The 18,927-nt window shown below is 41.4% G+C and overlaps 2 protein-coding genes across 4 annotated transcripts in view; one reads left to right on the forward strand and one right to left on the reverse strand.

The window, feature by feature from the left end:
- Nucleotides 1–693: 693 nt before the first annotated feature.
- LOC120926636 (THAP domain-containing protein 2-like) lies at nucleotides 694–12,732 on the reverse strand. The gene is made up of 3 exons (XM_040336760.1): nucleotides 12,534–12,732; nucleotides 4,372–4,567; nucleotides 694–1,566 (listed from the first exon to the last, which is right to left on the reverse strand). Exons 1-3 carry the CDS (start codon nucleotides 12,602–12,604, stop codon nucleotides 1,225–1,227), a joined length of 609 nt encoding a protein of 202 aa, XP_040192694.1. The 5' UTR covers nucleotides 12,605–12,732; the 3' UTR covers nucleotides 694–1,224.
- Nucleotides 12,733–12,758: 26 nt separating this feature from the next.
- PSPH (phosphoserine phosphatase) overlaps nucleotides 12,759–18,927 on the forward strand; it is a 34,083-nt gene continuing 27,914 nt past the window's right edge. Inside the window, exon 1 of one of the 3 annotated variants that reach the window (XM_040336757.1) lies at nucleotides 12,759–12,874. In XM_040336757.1, the coding sequence (XP_040192691.1) occupies nucleotides 12,786–12,874 (89 nt within the window). In that variant the 5' untranslated portion in view covers nucleotides 12,759–12,785. Of the gene's footprint in view, nucleotides 12,973–18,927 lie in introns of all 3 variants that reach the window. The other 2 variants (XM_040336758.1, XM_040336759.1) reach the window with 2 other exon arrangements.

Raw genomic sequence — 18,927 nt, forward strand, 5'->3', positions numbered from 1 at the left:
CCTTACTGGCTGGAAGGACTTCCCTTCATTTCGCTGCTCTGATATCTGGTGAGTTGCTCTGATATCTGGTGAGTGGCTGAATGGAAGAGATTGGGTACAATAAGCCTACTTCAAGGTCCTTTTGCATTTCAATTGAATTAAACATCTCATCTCTGTAGTCTTTCGTGCCAGCTACTTTAATCACATGCTGAGACCAGAAGTGGTTTGCTAACTGACACAATACAGTCACAGCAGAATATGTACTGCAAAGGGCAGCACAAAGAAGTGTTAACACGTTACACTGGCTTTCCACAGTCCTTACCAAAAGTAATTTTTGGAGCTCTTGGACACTAAAGGTTTGCAGATTATTTATTTTTTTATTAACAAACATGTCGTACTTGCCTCCACTATGCAGCTCATTTTGCACAGAGTGGCCTCGAACAGTCTTCTGGGGTCCCATGGTGGCTGTCTCAGCTTCTCCCCACCTCAGATAACCCCCTCTGGGAAGTTTTGGGGATAAATGGGTCACGTCTTGCTATAGGTGTGTGCAGTGCAATATAAACCTTGGTGCAGAGAACTAGGGATGCACATATGCTTTAGTTCTCAGGCTTGATGTTCAAAAAAAAGTTATCTGACGCATACGGCTGCTGCTTAACTTGCTCTGGGCATTTTAGCTTAAACTAGAGGGGTTAATTGGTACGAGTTGTTTTCACATTGATTCATTTGCCGGTTTTTATTTTAACGGAGTTCTTTCCAGCTACTGTACAATGGAAACCAAATACAGCAGAAACTGAAGACATGTTTGCCCTTACCTAAAATAAAATTCATGCATTCGCACTCGCCACTTTAATTTCTTTCCATAATTTATTGTATCATAACTGAATTTTAATGTTAACCTCTGAAATGAAAAATTAACCAAGCAAAACTTTCTGTACTTTAATCATCCTCAATCTGCATGAATCACTTCTCAGTCTATGCAGACACCAGGCAATACTTTTGAGATATTTATTTGGGTGTTTTAAGTAATTGTCTAGTTTAAAAAAAAAAAAAACCTACATGTATATGAAGTGTCAGAATAGGCTTGGGAGGTAAGTGGTTAAGGGGCACAGAGATGCAGGGCCCTCGTTGTTTGGAATAATTTGTAGTAGGATCTACATGCAAAGTGGGCATTACATATAAAATTGTAGTATTCCTGAAGAATTCACTATGGATTGGAAAGTTCTAGTATAAATAGGCATTTTCCTTTTATACCATTGTCCTAAGATTTGTTCTGGCCTCTTCTTTCTGCTGTTCACATACCACCTTCTGATTTGTGGCTCTTGACCCCTTGTTTAAATCTGGATTAATATCATCTAGCAAGCATTTTCCCTTAACTCTGCGTTCCCTCTGCTGATATATTTTTATTTTCTTGTGTGCAAGTTCCAGTTTCTTTTCAAGTTCCCAGATTTTTTTCTTGATTTCAGCAGGACTTGGAAGGCAATAGGCATGATCATAGTGAGTTGCTGTTTGTTTCTGGCTGTCTGGAGGGTACAGTGGTAGAGGCTGCTGGCCTAATTTTGTAGTGGCTGCTTTCTTTACAAGCGCTATCTGTAGACACAAAAATGATAGGGATTACTTGGGTCTAATTTCCAATCATTGATTAATATTGACTTTCATAGGCAGCAATTGAAAGGGCCCTTTTGGAAAGAAAGTGTTCTGATGATCTGGGTGTCGGGTCTCCTTTGCATCCCAGTGTTTAGTAGGTTACCCTAGCTAGTGATTAATTCAGTACACCCAGCAACTGGGTTGCTAGGTGCAACAAAAATAATTTCCCTTTTTATGGCAAATTGCACTTTAATAAAAAAAAAAAGTGGTGGCTGAATAAGAGCAGAGCTAAGGTGCGAAAAAGTAAAAAACAGGCCAACATTGCTGACCTAAAATGTGTTTATCGACTGGTTGACTTCTTTCAGTGTTTGAGAAAAAAAATGACCGATCACAAATATTTCTGACTGTCCTGATCTCTGTATTGTTCAGGTGTGTGACAAAGTATTAAGGTGAGCCTATTGAGACAGACCACCAGGTACTTACCGTATTTTTCGGACTATAAGACACACTTTTTTTCCTCCAAAAATGTGGGGGGAAATGTCCCTGCGTCTTGAACGAATATACTTTGGGCCCCTCCGCTGCCGGGATAATGAATTTTGGCTTTCATTTCCAGGAGCACATATTCAGGGACAATCTCTCCTTCCTTCTTTGTGCATGTTTCCAACCTTTTTCTCCACTCTTCATCACTGAGGAGTAGCACAGTTTTACCTTGAAATCATTTGAAACAATGCATTTCCCTGTGCTGTGCAGAGCTGTACAGAGTACACTGATCAATGATAGATCATTTATTTTCCTGCAGGCAGCCAGTGACTATATTTGCAGCAAAGTGGACTGTGTTTTTAATTAAATTAAATGTTATTTGTTAATGACAATGTTCAGGCTGCATTTCATGGGCACTGGTAAATATGTTGGTACACCATTTGGTTCTGATTTTTTTTTTTTTTCTTGTTTTCCTCCTTCAAATCCTAGGTGCGTCTTATGGTGCAAAAAATACGGTACATTTCTATAAGTTTAATATTGGTAGCTCCTTTAACTTTGTTCTGACTATAACACAGGGAATAAAGGGAAGTAAGCACTGGTCAGGCCCTGTGAGCTTTGATGTAGGCCCCTTTCACACTGGGGCGGTTAATGCATTGGCAGTAAAGCGCTGCTAATTCTATCGTTGCTTTACCATCAATTTCGTGGCACTATTCGGCTGCAGGCAGGACGCTTTTACCCCCACGCTAGCGGCTGAGAGGGTTAAAACCAACGCAAAGCGCCTCTGCAGCGGCGCTTTGCCAGCGGTATAGCCGTAGTGCCAATTCATTTCAATAGGCAGGAGCAGTATACTGCTAGCAGCACTTATTTTTTTTTTTTTTTTTTAATACTGTCCTGCTAGCGCACTGATCCAGTGTGAAAGCCCTCAGTGCTTTCATACTGGAGAGACAGCAGCGGCTCTTTCAGTGCCTGCAAAGCACCCCAGTGTGAAAGATCTTTGTGAAGATCTACAATTTGGCAGCGGCAAAATACATTTTTATTAGTTTTCACACCTGTCACCCTAATCTATTGCTAAAAGATATGTAATTTGTATTAAGTCTGCATCTTGTTTCACAAATGTTATTTTATTAGTGCCATCCTGGCTTTTTTTTGGGTACACCTGTTGTGTTCCAACAGCTATACCACACACACATTTCCCTGCACTGTATATTACTTGAAGTAGAGATCTGTTAATAGTAAAACTAATAACAAGATTGGTACAGAGATTTAAGGAAGGCCTGAATCCAAAGTATTTCATGAAAGTAAGTACCCCCTCCTGACCATAGTGCAAATATGTACAAAACTGCTACACATTCCTTTATTAGGAAGGCCCCCCCCCCCTCCCATTGAAAGTTGGATTGTGCAAACAGAATGAGAAATTGCATATACTTGAATGCACCTGCTTTCTGGGCACCATGGATAAGTTACCAAAGGGAGCAATAGAAAATGAGATTCATACATGCAAAAATGGTGGTGGGGGGGGGTTAGAACGACCATCAGCCTGTAAAAACAGACAGTGAAAGGTAATGCGTTTCGTGCTACAGATGGCGCTTACAAGTAGGCATGAACTGTAGTGTGAAATGCGTTAAACTTTCACTGTACCCTACACTGATGTGTTTTTTTTTTTTTTTTTTACAAGAAGCTTCAATAAAGGTTGAAATGCAGCAAATTCTAGACTTTCTTCTTTCCTGTATATCTGCAGATGAGCTGTGCTGGCATCTTCACCTTGGTATTGCAATATGTGGATTGTTCTTCTGGAGCAGCTTTGCTGTGAGTTTGAAGGTGCAGAAGACAGCTGGCCATAGCTCAGCCAGCAGAGGGTGCTGCCGCAGCCACTTCTCAATCAGATAAATATGAAATATTGTTAACCATATTTTATAATTTCACAGCCAGCAGCTGGACCTCAATGCTGCGTTCCATGTTTTTAATTGCCACCATCAAAACTTGTTGATGAATCTCAATAGCTCAAGCTAATATTTACACACAGTTTTTCATTTAAAAAACAAACTTGATATGGCCAATATAACACTGCAAAGGCGAATCAAGGGTAATCAGAATTTGTGTTCTACATGGATGAATTGGCACTTGGATATTTAAGTGACTTGAGGAATCCTTTTTCCTGGGTATTACAGTTCAAATTGCTCATTTTGCCTGCGGTACATGTTCTAACCATAATATGTGCTAGCTTTAAGAACTTTTTTTTTTTAGTCTCCTGCAAGTTGTAGTGCAAAAGCCTTTAATACCAGTATTCAGTTTGCAATTTGTATACAATTTCTTGTACACGATACTTACTTTTTCTAGCATATGGTTGGGATAGATAAATATTGTGGGTGCAGCATTGACTCTCAAACGCACGGTTTGGCCTGTTCTGTCAAAACATGCTTCGTCAAAATGTTTGGAACATAAAAAGGTGTGCAGACTTGGGCTGAAGTGTTCTCGATTAAGGAGGCTCAGCCAAAATTTTCGTCTCTCTGGGTTTGATGGAAATCTGACAGAAATAAATGGTACAGTAAAGATAATGTTTTGACAAGGTCATTACCAAAGTATCAACGGTGTTGATGAAATGGATTGTATCATGTTGTTTTTTTTTTTTTACATATAAGGTGCATGTAGAAATCCAACCAGGACACTTACCTGCCTGGAGTTTGTATGTTCTGCCTGTGTGGGTCCCCCCCCACGCCAAAGACATGTTGGTAGGTTAATTGAATCCTGTCAAAATTGGTCTTAGTATATGCATGAATGTGAGTTAAGGACCTTAGAGCAGGGCTTAAAATTTCAAGTCCTGAGCTACTAGCCAGGCCTCAAAGGTTACTTGCCACCTGTTGCTCCGCCCCTGAACACGCCCTCATAAATTATCTCATGAAATTACTCTTAAATGTTTTATGCAGAATTAAGTTATAAAAATAAATATTAATAACTTCATCCGTTTCCACCAATGCAGCCTGCATCCCTCTCAGTGCAGGGGAAGAGAGGAGAGCGGCTGCCGCCTGGTTGATTAGAGCGCAGGGGTACATGGCTATTAAAATGAAAGCTGTTATGTGTTCCCTGCTGCCATATACAGCACCTCCCTTTGTCCGGGCACTTTGATAGACAGATCACCCGTCTAAACCTGCGGCCCAAGATGGCTATGAATACAAAATCGTACAATTTAAAAGGGGATGTTTTTTTTTTTATTATCATTTTGGGTTGGACACCCCTCTATTAGTAGTAAATCCATTCCATGGTCTCCTTGTGAGAAGGAGCAGAGCAGAATAAACTAACATGGCTGCCTCCGTGTACTTGCATAAATACAACCGGTATTTTTTATTTATTTTTTTCAAATGTGTTTACACTTAGCAAACACATGCAGCCTAAAATTTGACAATGTCGTTTTACTGGATCTTCCCAAAGAAAAATGTCAATCTTCACAATCGTGTCTCTTGGCAGCAACTATTTTCAAGGTTGAAGCACATGCAAGGCAAATTTTAATCCAAATTATCTGATGATCCCCCTTCAGGATTCATTGAGAATTGCAGCTCCATCCATCGAACCAGATATTGATGTGTTGGTTTATTAAAAACAGTATTGTTCAAGTTTAAGCTCTTTTACTTTTAATATTAGAAATAAATTAGGTTTTATTACTCGGGTACATGATGGATATTTCCCATTATCAAAGCAATAAAAAAGACTACCAACACATTCAAAACAAAAACTTTCTACTTGCCTACCCTGCCGTGGGTTTTGCACAGAGCGGCGCCTATCCTCTCAGGCCCCTGCTCCTCTTCTTGGCACCATAGGAGTGAGCTTCCTAGCAAGGCACACCTGTGGGCTTGATCTCGAGCTGTACTGTCTCTTTGGACACAGACATTTCATCTTGCCCTGCTCACTGGTTTGATCGACAGCAGGGAGAGCTAATGGCTCATGCTGCCTCAGTAAAACCTGATTGGCAAGCAGGAGGAGAGAGTTGCTGCAGACCATCACAGCCATGCATCGAGTAAGGACTCGTGTAAGTGGGATGAGGGGGCAATACTTTTTGCGTAATTATTTATTTTACCTTTTATGCAAGAAAAGCATTGGGTAAAAAATGTTTAGGCTTTAGAAATACTTTAAGGAGATGCTGCTGTCCCCCGTCCAGTGCTGTGGTTCTTTCTTTAAGCCCAGGTTCACACTGGGCTGCGGGAATGAAGCTGTGCGAGTTGAGCTGAACTCGCACAATTTTATTCTTGCTTGTCAGTCCCCATTTTGGCCGTGATTACAGAGACAGGTTTCTGCACAAATGTCAATGTAAATCACGCTCCAAAATCGCAAATGGTACAGAAACTACTTTTTGATTAGGACTGTGCTATTGCAGCAAATGCCGCTGCTTTGACATGTTAAACTGCACCAGTGTGAATTAGGGCTAAAACTGCGTCTCTGGGTGACATAGGGGTGGTATGATGAAATGCTGTTAATAATTATTTCAAAAAATTATCTTAGCCCTTGATAAATCCAATTTGTTACATGCATCCTGTAAAGCGCAACTAAATTTAGCATGGATTAAGTGGGTTCTTGCCGTAATGTGTAACAATGTACAGAATACTTGCACATTAGGGCGCACTTACCTCTTGAAGTGCCCTGCTTGTGGTAATAGGTTCAAGTTCCAGTCGTTGCTTCATCTAATGCTGCCACCATTTCACCTGCTCCCTCTTTCAGGTCCAGTGGCGCTCCTCTTGGCCGCTAACAATATAACTCCTAAGTAGACAGTGCCCAGCAAAGTTTGACAAGGTGTGGTCTGCGTGGATTGATGCCAGGGGTTGAGGTTGGGTTGTGGTCCGTATACTATGCTGTACCTGAACACTAATTGATGTTTCACGTGATCGGTGACGTGTGATTATCACTCGCTCTGCTCTGCCCCCCCCCCCCCCCCCGCCCCTTCCCCCCCCCCTCCGGGGGGAGCCTGTTTTATCCTATTCCCACTTCTGTTCCCTCAGGCGGCCCTGGGGGGGGCGGGGGCTGGGTATGAATCCTGGTATGAATTCTTGTTTTGTCCCTTGGGATTCGGGGGGGGTTGGTTGGGTTTGGGATATGATGTATCTCCCCCTCATATGGTACTACACTTAGTATTTTATCATGCTCTAAGTTCCTGAGGCGGTCCTGTAACTTTTCTCTTGTATTTGACTGTACCTATATTTCTCTGTGACAATGTAACCTGCTTTGTTCTCTCAATAAAACATCTCTGTTAAAAAAAAAACAATATAACTCCTATACAATGGAGTTACACCTATGGTCAGTTTAAAGCAGGGGTCTTTAAACTATGGACCGCGGGCCAGATATTTTGCCTGGCCTTTCAGGCACTGGAGCCCCCACAACGTGCGGTCTGCCCAGAGAGATCCATTCTCCGCAGACCCCGCTTCATAGAGGGAAACTGGACCAATCTTGGGCACTGTCCAGGGTGGGGGCGGAGACACAGAGAGCCTGTTCAGCATGGGAAAGCGTCACAAGGATTCTCCTCGTGGCTGCCTGTTGATATCGGTAAGTCCAGCGATGCTTCTCTCTCTAATCCCTGTGCACTGGACAGGCTGCATTACTGGGCACAGGTCAGGCTGTATTACTATTCACTGGAGAGGCTGCTTGCATTACTGGGCACTGGAGAGGCTGGCTGCATTACTGGGCACTGGAGAGACTGGCTGCATTACTGGGCACAGGTCAGGCTGCATAGATGGGCACTAGAAAGCTGCATTACTGGGCACTGGTCAGGCTGCATTGCTGGGCACTGGAGAGGCTAGCTGTGCTGCTGGGCACTGGTGAGGCTGCATTGTTGGGCACTGGTGAGGCTGCGTTGCTGGGCATTTATCTGCCCCCCCCCCCAACAATCTGAGGGACAGTGAACTGGCCCCCTTTTTAAAAAGTTAGAGGACCCGTGGTTTAAGGACCGCCACATGCCGATGTATGTCGGCAGAATGGCACGGCTGGGCACAAGGGCGTACAGGTACATCCCCTTTAGGATCCCAGCCGTGGGTCACGGGCGGCGTGCTCGCGACCCGGTCCTGAGCTCCGCGGACTCGATCGGGTCACCAAGGGGAGAGGTAAGTGTAAACAAACCTCTCCCCGTGCTTCCTAGTGAGAGTGTCACTGATCGTCTGATCCCTGTCATAGGGAATCACGATCAGTGATGTCACAAGCCACGCCCCCACACAGTAAGAATCCCTTCCTAGGGAACACTTAACCCCTGCAGAGCCCCCTACAGGTTAACCCCTTCACTGCCAGTGTCATTTTCACAGTAATCCGTGCATTTTTATAGCACTGCTGTAAAAATTACAATGGTCCCAAAATTGTGTGCGCCATAATGTCGCAGTCATGATAAAAATCGCTAATCGCCATCATTACTAGTAAAAAAAAAAATTAATAAAAATGCCATAAAACTATTACCTATTTTGTAAACGCTATAATTTTTGCACACACCGATCAATAAACGCTTATTAAGCGGCCCATAAAAAGCAGTTTTACTTACCTAGTCCCCACTACCTGGCAGCTGCCTCTCTACTCTTCTCCCCTACATTTCAGCGGTGGTCTGTACCTGCATTAGACTTGATGACATCAGAGGACCTGTGACCACCAGATCCTAGGGACCAGTCTAGTTATGCAGTGGGAGGGGAGGCTTTTTGCAGCTCCCTAGAAAAACAAGCATTTAAACCATGCAGCGCAGTTGCAGCCCTATAGCAAGGCCATATTTTTACCAGAAGGAAATAATTATACAGTATTTATATAGTGCCAACAGTTTGTAAAGTGCTACACAATATAAAAGTACAGTTATAATACAATTCAAGACAAGAGGGTGAGAAATGACTGAAGATGAAACATTTTAATCTGATTCTCCAGTGGTGTGTTATCAACTGACAAATATGCACAGCTAAATATATTATTGACTACTAAACCATGTACCAAGTCCTACACAATACATAAAAATCATTAACAAAAATGCAGCTAAAAATAAACAGAAATATATAGAAATACGTGCAAAAAAAATAAATAATCATATGGCAGTGCTCCAATCCATGAAATTGTGCTCCACCCAAAATCATGCCGATCCCCGATATCTCTGTATCACAGCCTTTTTGGTGTTACCACCTTTCCGAAACGCCCCAAAATCTGTTGACCCTGTAATATATAATATAACGTATAATGTGTGACACTAATGTAGGACAGAAGGGACTGCTAATTGCCAGCAGTTAATATTTAGATGCTATATATGATTTTAGGTGGAGAGCAGTTCTATGCATTTTTCTTTATTGTACTAATGTATTTTTTATTCTTCTGTTATCTGATTTTAGGAACTTAGGATGGAGTGCTGTTTTATGATTTATGTATGCTTTAATGTATTGTAAATGATTTGGGACATGGTTTAGTATTTACTAAGATGCAGTAGCTGAGAATGTGCATTGCACCTGATGCTGGGTAATAGATTCCTTATTTAAACCCTCAACGTTTTTAGCTTAACATATTTAGCACATTAAAAAGTAAATATTGATCAGTAAACTTTTTACCTCAGCACTTGCATTTTACAATTTTCAATGCTGTTGGCCCCTGCTTGGCCAGTGCTGCTTCCCTGAACTTCCTGTTTTCACAGTGGGCAGTACAGTCTCAGCTTGGAGGAGGGATAGGGCAAAGGAGGGAGGATTAGGGGAGTGCCTTACTATCCTAGACCAGCCTTTTTCAATTGGGATACCTTCATGTTTTTTCAGGGGTAGTTGGTAAAATGGTATACCATGCAGTGGGTGGACCCTGCCTTTTAGTTACACAAAGCCACAGGTTCTCATGGTGCCCGCATCCTAACAACCAATGAAGTCATCGGTTAGTAAGGAGGAAGACGGGCTTCTGTCTCTCCCCTGTCCCCCTCAATCAGCACTGGGGTCACAGCTAATTGAGGGAGAGAAATTCAGGGAGAAGAGAAATGCTGGAATACAGTCAGTAGTAGTGCTTTGGAAGAATAAATCACCTCTAAGGTTGTGTGTCCTATGTGGGTAAATGTTGCTACGTTATGTAAAACTATTACAGTATTTTTTTTTTTTTTAACAGAACTATTACAGTAGTTTAGTTTTTTCCATTTTTGAATGGGGTGCCTCAAGAATTTTAAAGGGTGCTGAGACTGAATAAAGCAGGGGTCTTCAAACTACTGCCCTCCTGTTGTTCAGGAACTACAATTCCCATCATGCCTAGTCATGTCTGTGAATGTCAGAGTTTTACAATGCCTCATGGGATGTGTAGTTCTACAACAGCTGGGGGCCGTAGTTTGAGAATCCCTGGAATAAAGAGTGAGAAATCCTTTCATAGACTATGGGGTTGTGATCTTCCTTGATGCATGCAGTGTAGGGAGACAACCGTAGTCCCTGCCAGCGAGGGTGACTCCATAAGATGTTGCAAGAGCGAGGAGCCACCCTGAACTAGGAGATCTGGGGCAAAGGTCATGGCATCAACTTAAACTGGAACGCAGGCGAGGATTAAAAGATAAGTTACATATTCTGTAATTGTTTCAAGAATAAGTATGGGGTAATAAAATAAAAACACACTTGCCTCTATGCTGCAGCATTAGTCCCACATCTGCTCTAAGACTGAGAACTCATTACTGCTGATTGCTCAGTTCTGTCAGTCACCAGCTCTGGTGCCAGACTGGAAAAGGGTATCAATCAGGCAGCTGGGTGGATCCCGACAGTTATGTTAGGATCCTGCCAGAGCCTGGAGGGGCCCTGCCTCCTCAGCTGATAGATAGAAACTGCCCGCTATCAGCTGACTCTGGGTCACAGGAGAACAAAAGTAAGTGCACTCCTGGGACCCACAAGAGAAGTTTGACCAAAAAATAATAATTTAAAATCTTTAGCCATACTTTTAAATCAGCTGCTGAAAGCTCTTAGAAAACTGAGGGTTTAATATCACGTTAAAAAGTTTGAATCTGACTGGGGCATTATTATAAAGGCAGATGATGAATCTGATTGGCTGTGGGGGAACATTATAAAGGCAGATGATAAACCTAATATTCCATGGAGCAACGGTATAAAAGCATGATGCATCTCATTGGCTGTGGGGGGACATTATAAAAGCAGATTATTAATCTAATTGGCCATGTAAAGACAGTGGATGAGTCTGGCTATGGGGCAACAGTATAAAGACAGATGGTGAATCTGATTGGCTGTAGGGGAACATTATAAAGGCAGATGATGAATCGAATTGGCTGTGCATCAAAAGTATAAAGACAGTTGATGAATCTGATTGGATGTGGGGGGACATTATAAAGGCAGATAATGAATCTTTGGCAGGGGAGCGACAGTGTAGACACTTTATAAATCTGATTGGCTGTGGGCAACAGTATACAGACATGATAAGTCTGATTGGCTGTGGGGGGACATTCTAAAGGCAGATGATGAATTGAATTGGCTGTGCAGCAAAAGTATAAAGACAGTTGATTAATCTGATTGGCTGTGGGGCAAAACTAAAAAAGACAGATGATGAATCTGGCGGTGGGGAAACATTATAAAGACAGATGATGAAACTGGCGGTGGGGAAACATTATAAAGACAGATGATGAATCTGATTGGCTGTGGGGAAACATTATAAAGGCAGATGATGAATCTGATTGGCTGTGGGGAAACATTATAAAGACAGATGATGAATCTGATTGGCTGTGGGGAAACATTATAAAGGCAGATGATGAATCTGATTGGCTGTGGGGAAACATTATAAAGACAGATGATGAATCTGGCGGTGGGGAAACATTATAAAGACAGATGATGAATCTGATTGGCTGTGGGGAAACATTATAAAGACAGATGATGAATCTGATTGGCTGTGGGGAAACATTATAAAGACAGATGATGAATCTGGCGGTGGGGAAACATTATAAAGACAGATGATGAATCTGATTGGCTGTGGGGAAACATTATAAAGACAGATGATGAATCTGATTGGCTGTGGGGAAACATTATAAAGACAGATGATGAATCTGGCGGTGGGGAAACATTATAAAGACAGATGATGAATCTGATTGGCTGTGGGGAAACATTATAAAGACAGATGATGAATCTGGCTGTGGGGAAACATTATAAAGGCAGATTATGAATCTGATTGGCTGTGGGGAAACATTATAAAGACAGATGATGAATCTGGCGGTGGGGAAACATTATAAAGACAGATGATGAATCTGATTGGCTGTGGGGAAACATTATAAAGACAGATGATGAATCTGGCTGTGGGGAAACATTATAAAGGCAGATTATGAATCTGATTGGCTGTGGGGAAACATTATAAAGACAGATGATGAATTTTATTAACTGTGGAGGAACAGTACAATGTCTTTATACTGTTCCCCCACAGTTAGTAAAATTCATCATTGATTAATCTGATTTGCTGTGGGGCAATAGAATAAAGTCAGGTAAGGAATGTGATTGGCTGTGAGGCAGCAGTATAATGACAGATGATGACAGAGCCATGTATGTATTACCTACCTATGAAACGTAACATGACTGTCTCTTTTAGAATTGTTAGAACACCCAAATGCTGCACAAGTGGTGGGCATTGTCCTCACTCCACTCCCTGTCTACAGTCCATCATGTAGTAGTATTATTTCTCAGGAGCAATAGAATAAGTCCTCGTCCATTTCCAACATGGCCGCCGATGGCTTCAGCAGGGTCACGTGAGCAGAGCCCCGTCCCCCAGCTCCAGTGACGTCATGATTTAAGGTCGTCCGGAGTAATTGGATGGTGTGGCGGAGAAATGTGCTGTGTACAGTAATCACCTCCCACCCGAGTAGAGCTGGTTCAGCAGGATCGTTAGAACTAGTAATCAGGTGAGCGAGGTTGTGTTGTAGAGGAATTGAGGCAAAGGTCTGTGCACATTGGACTTGTGTGGGAGAACTGACAGAGGAGCTACAAGCCGGCTGACACTGTAAGTCATTCATTGCTAATTCCTCGGAATATTAGAGTATGAGAGCTCACACATAGATATGTAGTGTAATGGGCCGGGAATAGTGTGTATGATGGGTGGGTGCCTACTGGAGGCTCATCTAATGGTGCTGAAGGGAGAGAGCTGATGCAATCATGAGCCCTACACTCATCATCTGTCATCCGAGCGGAGACCCCGACCAATCACATACTATTCCCCGACTTCACAAACCAATCATTCACTACGAGAAGACTGCTAGAGACTTGGCAGCCAAGACTTCACAGAAATACATCATATGTTGTGTATTATTATATAAGAAGGCATCATTTTATTCCACTGATTTCTGCTTTCACATTTCTGCATTGACAAAAGCAACAACACGCATCTCTTATAAAATATACATTGTATTGTCTCAGCATGGAAAGTAGCAGTAATGTATGTATATTATTATTATTGGAGATGATTTTTCCAAAAGCAAATAGTCTGTTTACTTTAGAAGGTCATTTTCCCAGAGCTTAGTGAATAGGGTGATGTGCTACTGACTTCATCATCCAATCATGCGCAAGCAATATACTTATTTCTTCTCTTTCATTCTCCTTGCACGTGATTTGCTACTCTTTACAAAGGGAAATTTCACCACATTCATCAAAGTGGTTCTAAAGGTCTTATGCATGAAGGTGTCTTGGGTTTACACTGAACCATCTATACTTATATTCTGTATTATTAACTAGCTATTGTTACTGCCTTTTTGGTTAAATAAAATATAAAAAAAAAAATCAGTGTGCAGCCCCCCCCCCCTTTTCCTTTAGTAAATCAACCCCGTAAAAATCTAATTTTCCAATTAGTAAATCCATCGCTTTGTAGATTACTTCTGATGTCCCATTTAAAGTGGAGGTTCACCCGTACATGACACTTTTTCCCCCTTAGATTCCTGCTCGTTTTGTCTAGGGGAATCGGCTATTGGTTTTAAAATATGATCCGTACTTACCGTTTACGAGATGCATCCTCTCCGTCGCTTCCGGGTATGGGCTGCGGGACTGGGCGTTCCTATTTTGATTCACAGTCTTCCGAGAGGCTTCCGACGGTCGCATCCATCGCGTCACGATTTTCCGAAAGAAGCCGAACGTCGGTGCGCAGGCGCAGTATAGAGCCGCACCGACGTTCGGCTTCTTTCGGCTACTAGTGACGCGATGGATGCGACCGTCGGAAGCCTCTCGGAAGACTGTCAATCAAGAAGGAACGCCCGCTCCCGAAGACCCATACCCGGAAGCGACGGAGAAGATGCATCTCGAAAACGGGTAAGTACGGCTCATATTTTAATACAACTAGCCGATTCCCCTAGACCGAACGAGCAGGAATCTAAGGGGAGAAATTGTTTTATGGGTGAACTCCCGCTTTAAAGCACAGCTCCACCCAAATGGGGAAGTTCCGCTTTAAGGGCCAGTTCACAGCACATGCAGGCCAGTGCGTTTTTATTTTTTTCTGCATCAAAAACACATGGAAAGTAGGTCATAACGTTTCCAATGGCAAAGTTCATACCAGTGTAATCAGTTCCAGGAAAAAATAGAACATGCTGCATTTTTCCTGCACTGTTCTGTACTGGAACACAGTAAAGGACATCAAAAACACACCAGAATATACTGACAGTGACATGCATCAAAAATGCACCAGACCCCAGTACAGTGAAAAAAGAAAAAAAAAAAGCATCTGGAATGCATCAAAAACGTGTCAGAACATACTAAAAACTAGCACAAGCAGACAGGGTGGATTTGATTTAAATCACTAGTGAAAAGACTTGATTTAAATCACAATTTTTAAAGAGCATCTGTCATCTCTGTCCATCAGTGGCTCCTCCTCTGACCCGCTGTTGACTCACCGACAGTCCCATTCACTTTAATGTGATGGCTGGTGATGTGGCAGTGACACAACAAGGTGAGGGACGTGGCAGCAGCAGGTGAGTGGATGCCCGCTAACAAGCGCTGCCATGATGGGTCTGAAATGACAGGTGCTCTTTAAATGTAAGGACTTATTCTCACTTGTAGTTGGAATCTTTAATATTTGCAAAGAAAATGAAGGTTTCCTATTTAGAATAATAAGCTGTCAGGTTAGTAAAACGGCAATATCAGAACCAATTTAATCATACAGTGTAAATAAATTTGCAATACAATGGGATAAAAGAATATTCCTGAACTTTGTTTTATCTCATGTTACTGTGAAATTGTGTGAATGCATCAATGCAGTGCATGTTATCTCAGCTTGCAGAGCTTGGATTCATTGAATGAGTTTACCAAAACAAAAATATAAATATTGTAGAATATACAGCCTCATGCTACATAACTAAGCTGAATAAACTAAATTATTAATGTATCTTAAAGCGGGGGTTCACCCTTAGAGGGCACTTTTTAGCCTGAGATTCCTGCTCGTTTTTACTAGGGGAATCGGCTATTTATTTTAAAATATGTGCAGTACTTACCCGTTTACGAGCTGCATCCTCTCCGTCGCTTCCGGGTATGGGCTGCGGGAATGGGCGTTCCTTCTTGATTGACAGGCTTCCGAGAGGCTTCCGACGGTCGCATCCATCGCGTCACGATTTTCCGAAAGAAGCCGAACGTCGGTGCGCAGGCGCAGTATAGAGCCGCACCGACGTTCGGCTTCTTTCGGCTACGAGTGACGCGATGGATGCGACCGTCGGAAGCCTCTCGGAAGGCTGTCAATCAAGAAGGAACGCCCGCTCCCGAAGACCCATACCCGGAAGCGACGGAAGAAGATGCAGCTCGAAAACGGGTAAGTACTGCTCATATTTCAATACAAATAGCCGATTCCCCTAGACCGAACGAGCAGGAAGCTAAGGGGAGATTTTTTTTTTTTTTACAAATGGGTGAACTCCCGCTTTAAATAGAAAACTATCTTTAGATAGATTTTTACTCCAAAAGCATTTTATTAAAATAAATTTGATAAAAATCCCCCAAAAATCGATTAAAAAAAAAAATTATATATATATATATATATATTTATATATTTTTTTAAATTCTTGATTTATATCCACCCTGCATGCAGAAGTGGACTTGGACTGCGTTTTTATGGTGTGAACCAGCCCTTAGGCCTTCTCCCCAGCTCCTGTTTGTCAAAGCTTTTGGGGAGGAGGGGAGCATGTACCCAAGTTTGATAGGTACCCGCTCCCACTTCATCGCCTTAGGCGATCGGAAGTGGTAGTTCCCCTCCCAAAGTCTTCTGGGACATGACAGGTGCTGTGCATGAGCCGCCTCTGTCAATGAGACTCGTCTGATCACAGATCGGAGTAAGGGGCCAAGTCCGGTTCCTTATCATGTGATCAGCTGTCAGCCAATGATTTCTAATGACGTGATGTAAACAGAAGATCGTAATAAGCTTCTTTTTGATTACACTGATCATTAGCTTTTTTTTTTTTTTTTCCTCACGCTGATAACGTGTGGAGAATAAGAAAAAGCTGATTGCCAGCTTCTGTCAGAGGGATATCGGTCCCGCACATGGGCAACCACTGCTGCTAAGCAATGCCAACTAGTTCCACCTGCCAGTGCCACCTACCAGTGCATATCAGTGCTGCCTATCACTGCCACCTACCAGTGCTGCCTATCAGTGTCGCCTATCAGTTCCCTTAGTGCTGCCCATGAGCGCCACCTCTCAGTGCCCATCAGTGCAGCCTCATCAGTGCACATCAATGAAGGAGAAAAATTACAGTTTTGCAAAATTTTATAACTATGAAACTGTTATTTTTTCAAAATTTGCAGTCTTTTTAAAAAAAAATAGCAAAATAAACAGCAGTGATTAAATACCACCAAAAGAAAGCTCTATTTGTGTAAAAAGAAATGATAAAAATGCAATTTGGGTGCAGTGTTGAACTGTCATGCAATTGTCATTTAAAAAGTGACAGCAAATAAAGCTGAAAATTGGCCTGGGCAGGAAGGGGGTGAAAGTGCCCAGTAAGCAAGTGGTTAAGTCATATATCAAACATCTAAAAATATTATGAACAAATTCCATTGCTCCAACAGGCTTCAGCGGCTTGGCGTTTGAAATAAAATGCAACTATATCTCGAGTTTGTCCCTTGAAAAAAAAAATGACCAGTTCCTTAGCAGATATGTTTGTCATCAGAATAATATCTAAAGGAATGAATTTTTTTAGAGAGTCTCTCCAATAACATTTTACAGTTGTATGGCACCTAGCGGGTATTTTAGGAGAGCCCAAGGTTTTCAGAGCTGCACTCTGCACAGGAAAGGCTTTATCATATCTAGTATGTGTAGATAATGGAATGCCGACGCACCACATAACACTGCTCGAGGGTAGAAAAAAACCTTGGATGTCTGGCACATTACCCAACATTTAAACTGGCACAGTTCCAGCTATGGCAGATGTGTATTTGCCAAAACAAAATGTAATTGCAAGTGTATGAAGTCTACAGTCATTTTTAAAATAACGTTTTTTTTTATTAAAATTGTATTAAATTTCACATTATACAAAATATTAAATACTTGGTTCAAAATTCCCATTCATAAAAATATAGTTTTCCCATATATATATATATATATATATTTTCTAACACCCTAGAGAATAAAATGGCGGTCGTTGCAATACTTTCTGTCACACCGTATTTGCGCAGCGGTCTTACAATCGCACTTTTTAAAAAAAAAATACACCTTTATGAATAAAAAATAAGACACACGTGAAGTTAGCCCAATTTTTTTTTATATTGTGAAAGATGATGTTACGCCGAGTAAATTGATACCCAACATGTCACGCTTCAAAATTGCACCCACTCGTGGAATGGCGACAAACTTCTACCCTTAAAAATCTCCATATGCAACGTTTAAAAATTTTTACGGGTTACCAGTTTTGAGTTACAGAGGAGGTTTGGGGCTAGAATTATTGCTCTCGCTCTAACGTTTGCGGCTATACCTCACATGTGTGACTTGAACACCGTTTTCATATGTGGGCGCTACTGAAGTATGCATTCGCTTCTGTGCGCGATCTCGGTGGGACAGGGCGCTTTGAAATTTTTTATTTTTTTTTCCTTGTTTATTTAATTATTTATTTTGACACTGTCCTTTTTATAAAAAACGTTACGTTATGCCGCCGCAAGTTTTACGGGCAAGTGCTTGATTCAAAGCCCTTTGAGAATCTGGGCCTGTGTGTATCTATACAATATTTGAATTCTCCGTTTGAGAAGTATATTATGTGATTTACATATTATATGAATTCTATGATTTATGTATATTTATTGTTCTGTATTTAATTCTAAACATTTCAATAAAATATTTAAAAAGAGAATAAAAAAATAAAAAAAATAACCTTGCAAAGTGAACAGTCTATTTGCCTTCAGTATATCAACCCCCATAGATAACCTGGGAACATTTCCTTTTATTAGCCTATATGGAGCTGCTTACTCATATGCAGAAAGATATGTAACAAGTATAAAATGTATATATCAGTAAGGATTAAAAGGTTGAAAGTCCATGTTACATTAGCTTATGTCCTATGTTTTGGATTTTTCTGAATTGTTATTTCTTAGGTTATCCAGTGTATTTTACTGAATGAATAATACAAAAATATATATATATATATTTACATTTGCAAAGAGAACTATTTTTCTTGAAGGAATATAATGCTTACTTGTTATGACCTTCTACTATCTGCAATGTCCATGGAGAGGAAAAATGAACAGATTATGTCATATAAGCCAGTAACTCTCATAGCACATGCACTGTAGATGTTAGAAAAGCAAACATTGCTGTTACACAATGCTAACATCTGGTACATTCCACCAACCCTGCAGATAATCAGTTATGAAAATATAGTACAGTAAAACCTTGGTTTGCAAGCATAATTAGTTCCAGAAACATGCTTGTAATCCAGAGCACTTGTATATCAAAGCATTTTTTTTACAGAATATAAAAGCGAAGAGAGGAGACTCTAAGTGTAGCAAT

Source organism: Rana temporaria, chromosome 2 (genome assembly GCF_905171775.1).
Source record: "Rana temporaria chromosome 2, aRanTem1.1, whole genome shotgun sequence".
In the NCBI taxonomy this organism is placed as follows: Eukaryota; Metazoa; Chordata; class Amphibia; order Anura; family Ranidae; genus Rana; species Rana temporaria.

Excerpts from the sequence above, each read along its gene's own strand:
- LOC120926636 (XM_040336760.1), bottom strand. The coding sequence starts at position 12,604 with ATGCCCACCACTTGTGCAGCATTTGGGTGTTCTAACAATTCTAAAAGA. Across the intron at positions 4,568-12,533 it reads AGTCATGTTACGTTTCATAG|ATTTCCATCAAACCCAGAGA; the intron begins GTAGGTAATACA and ends TATTTCTGTCAG. Across the intron at positions 1,567-4,371 it reads CCAACCATATGCTAGAAAAA|ATAGCGCTTGTAAAGAAAGC; the intron begins GTAAGTATCGTG and ends TTGTGTCTACAG.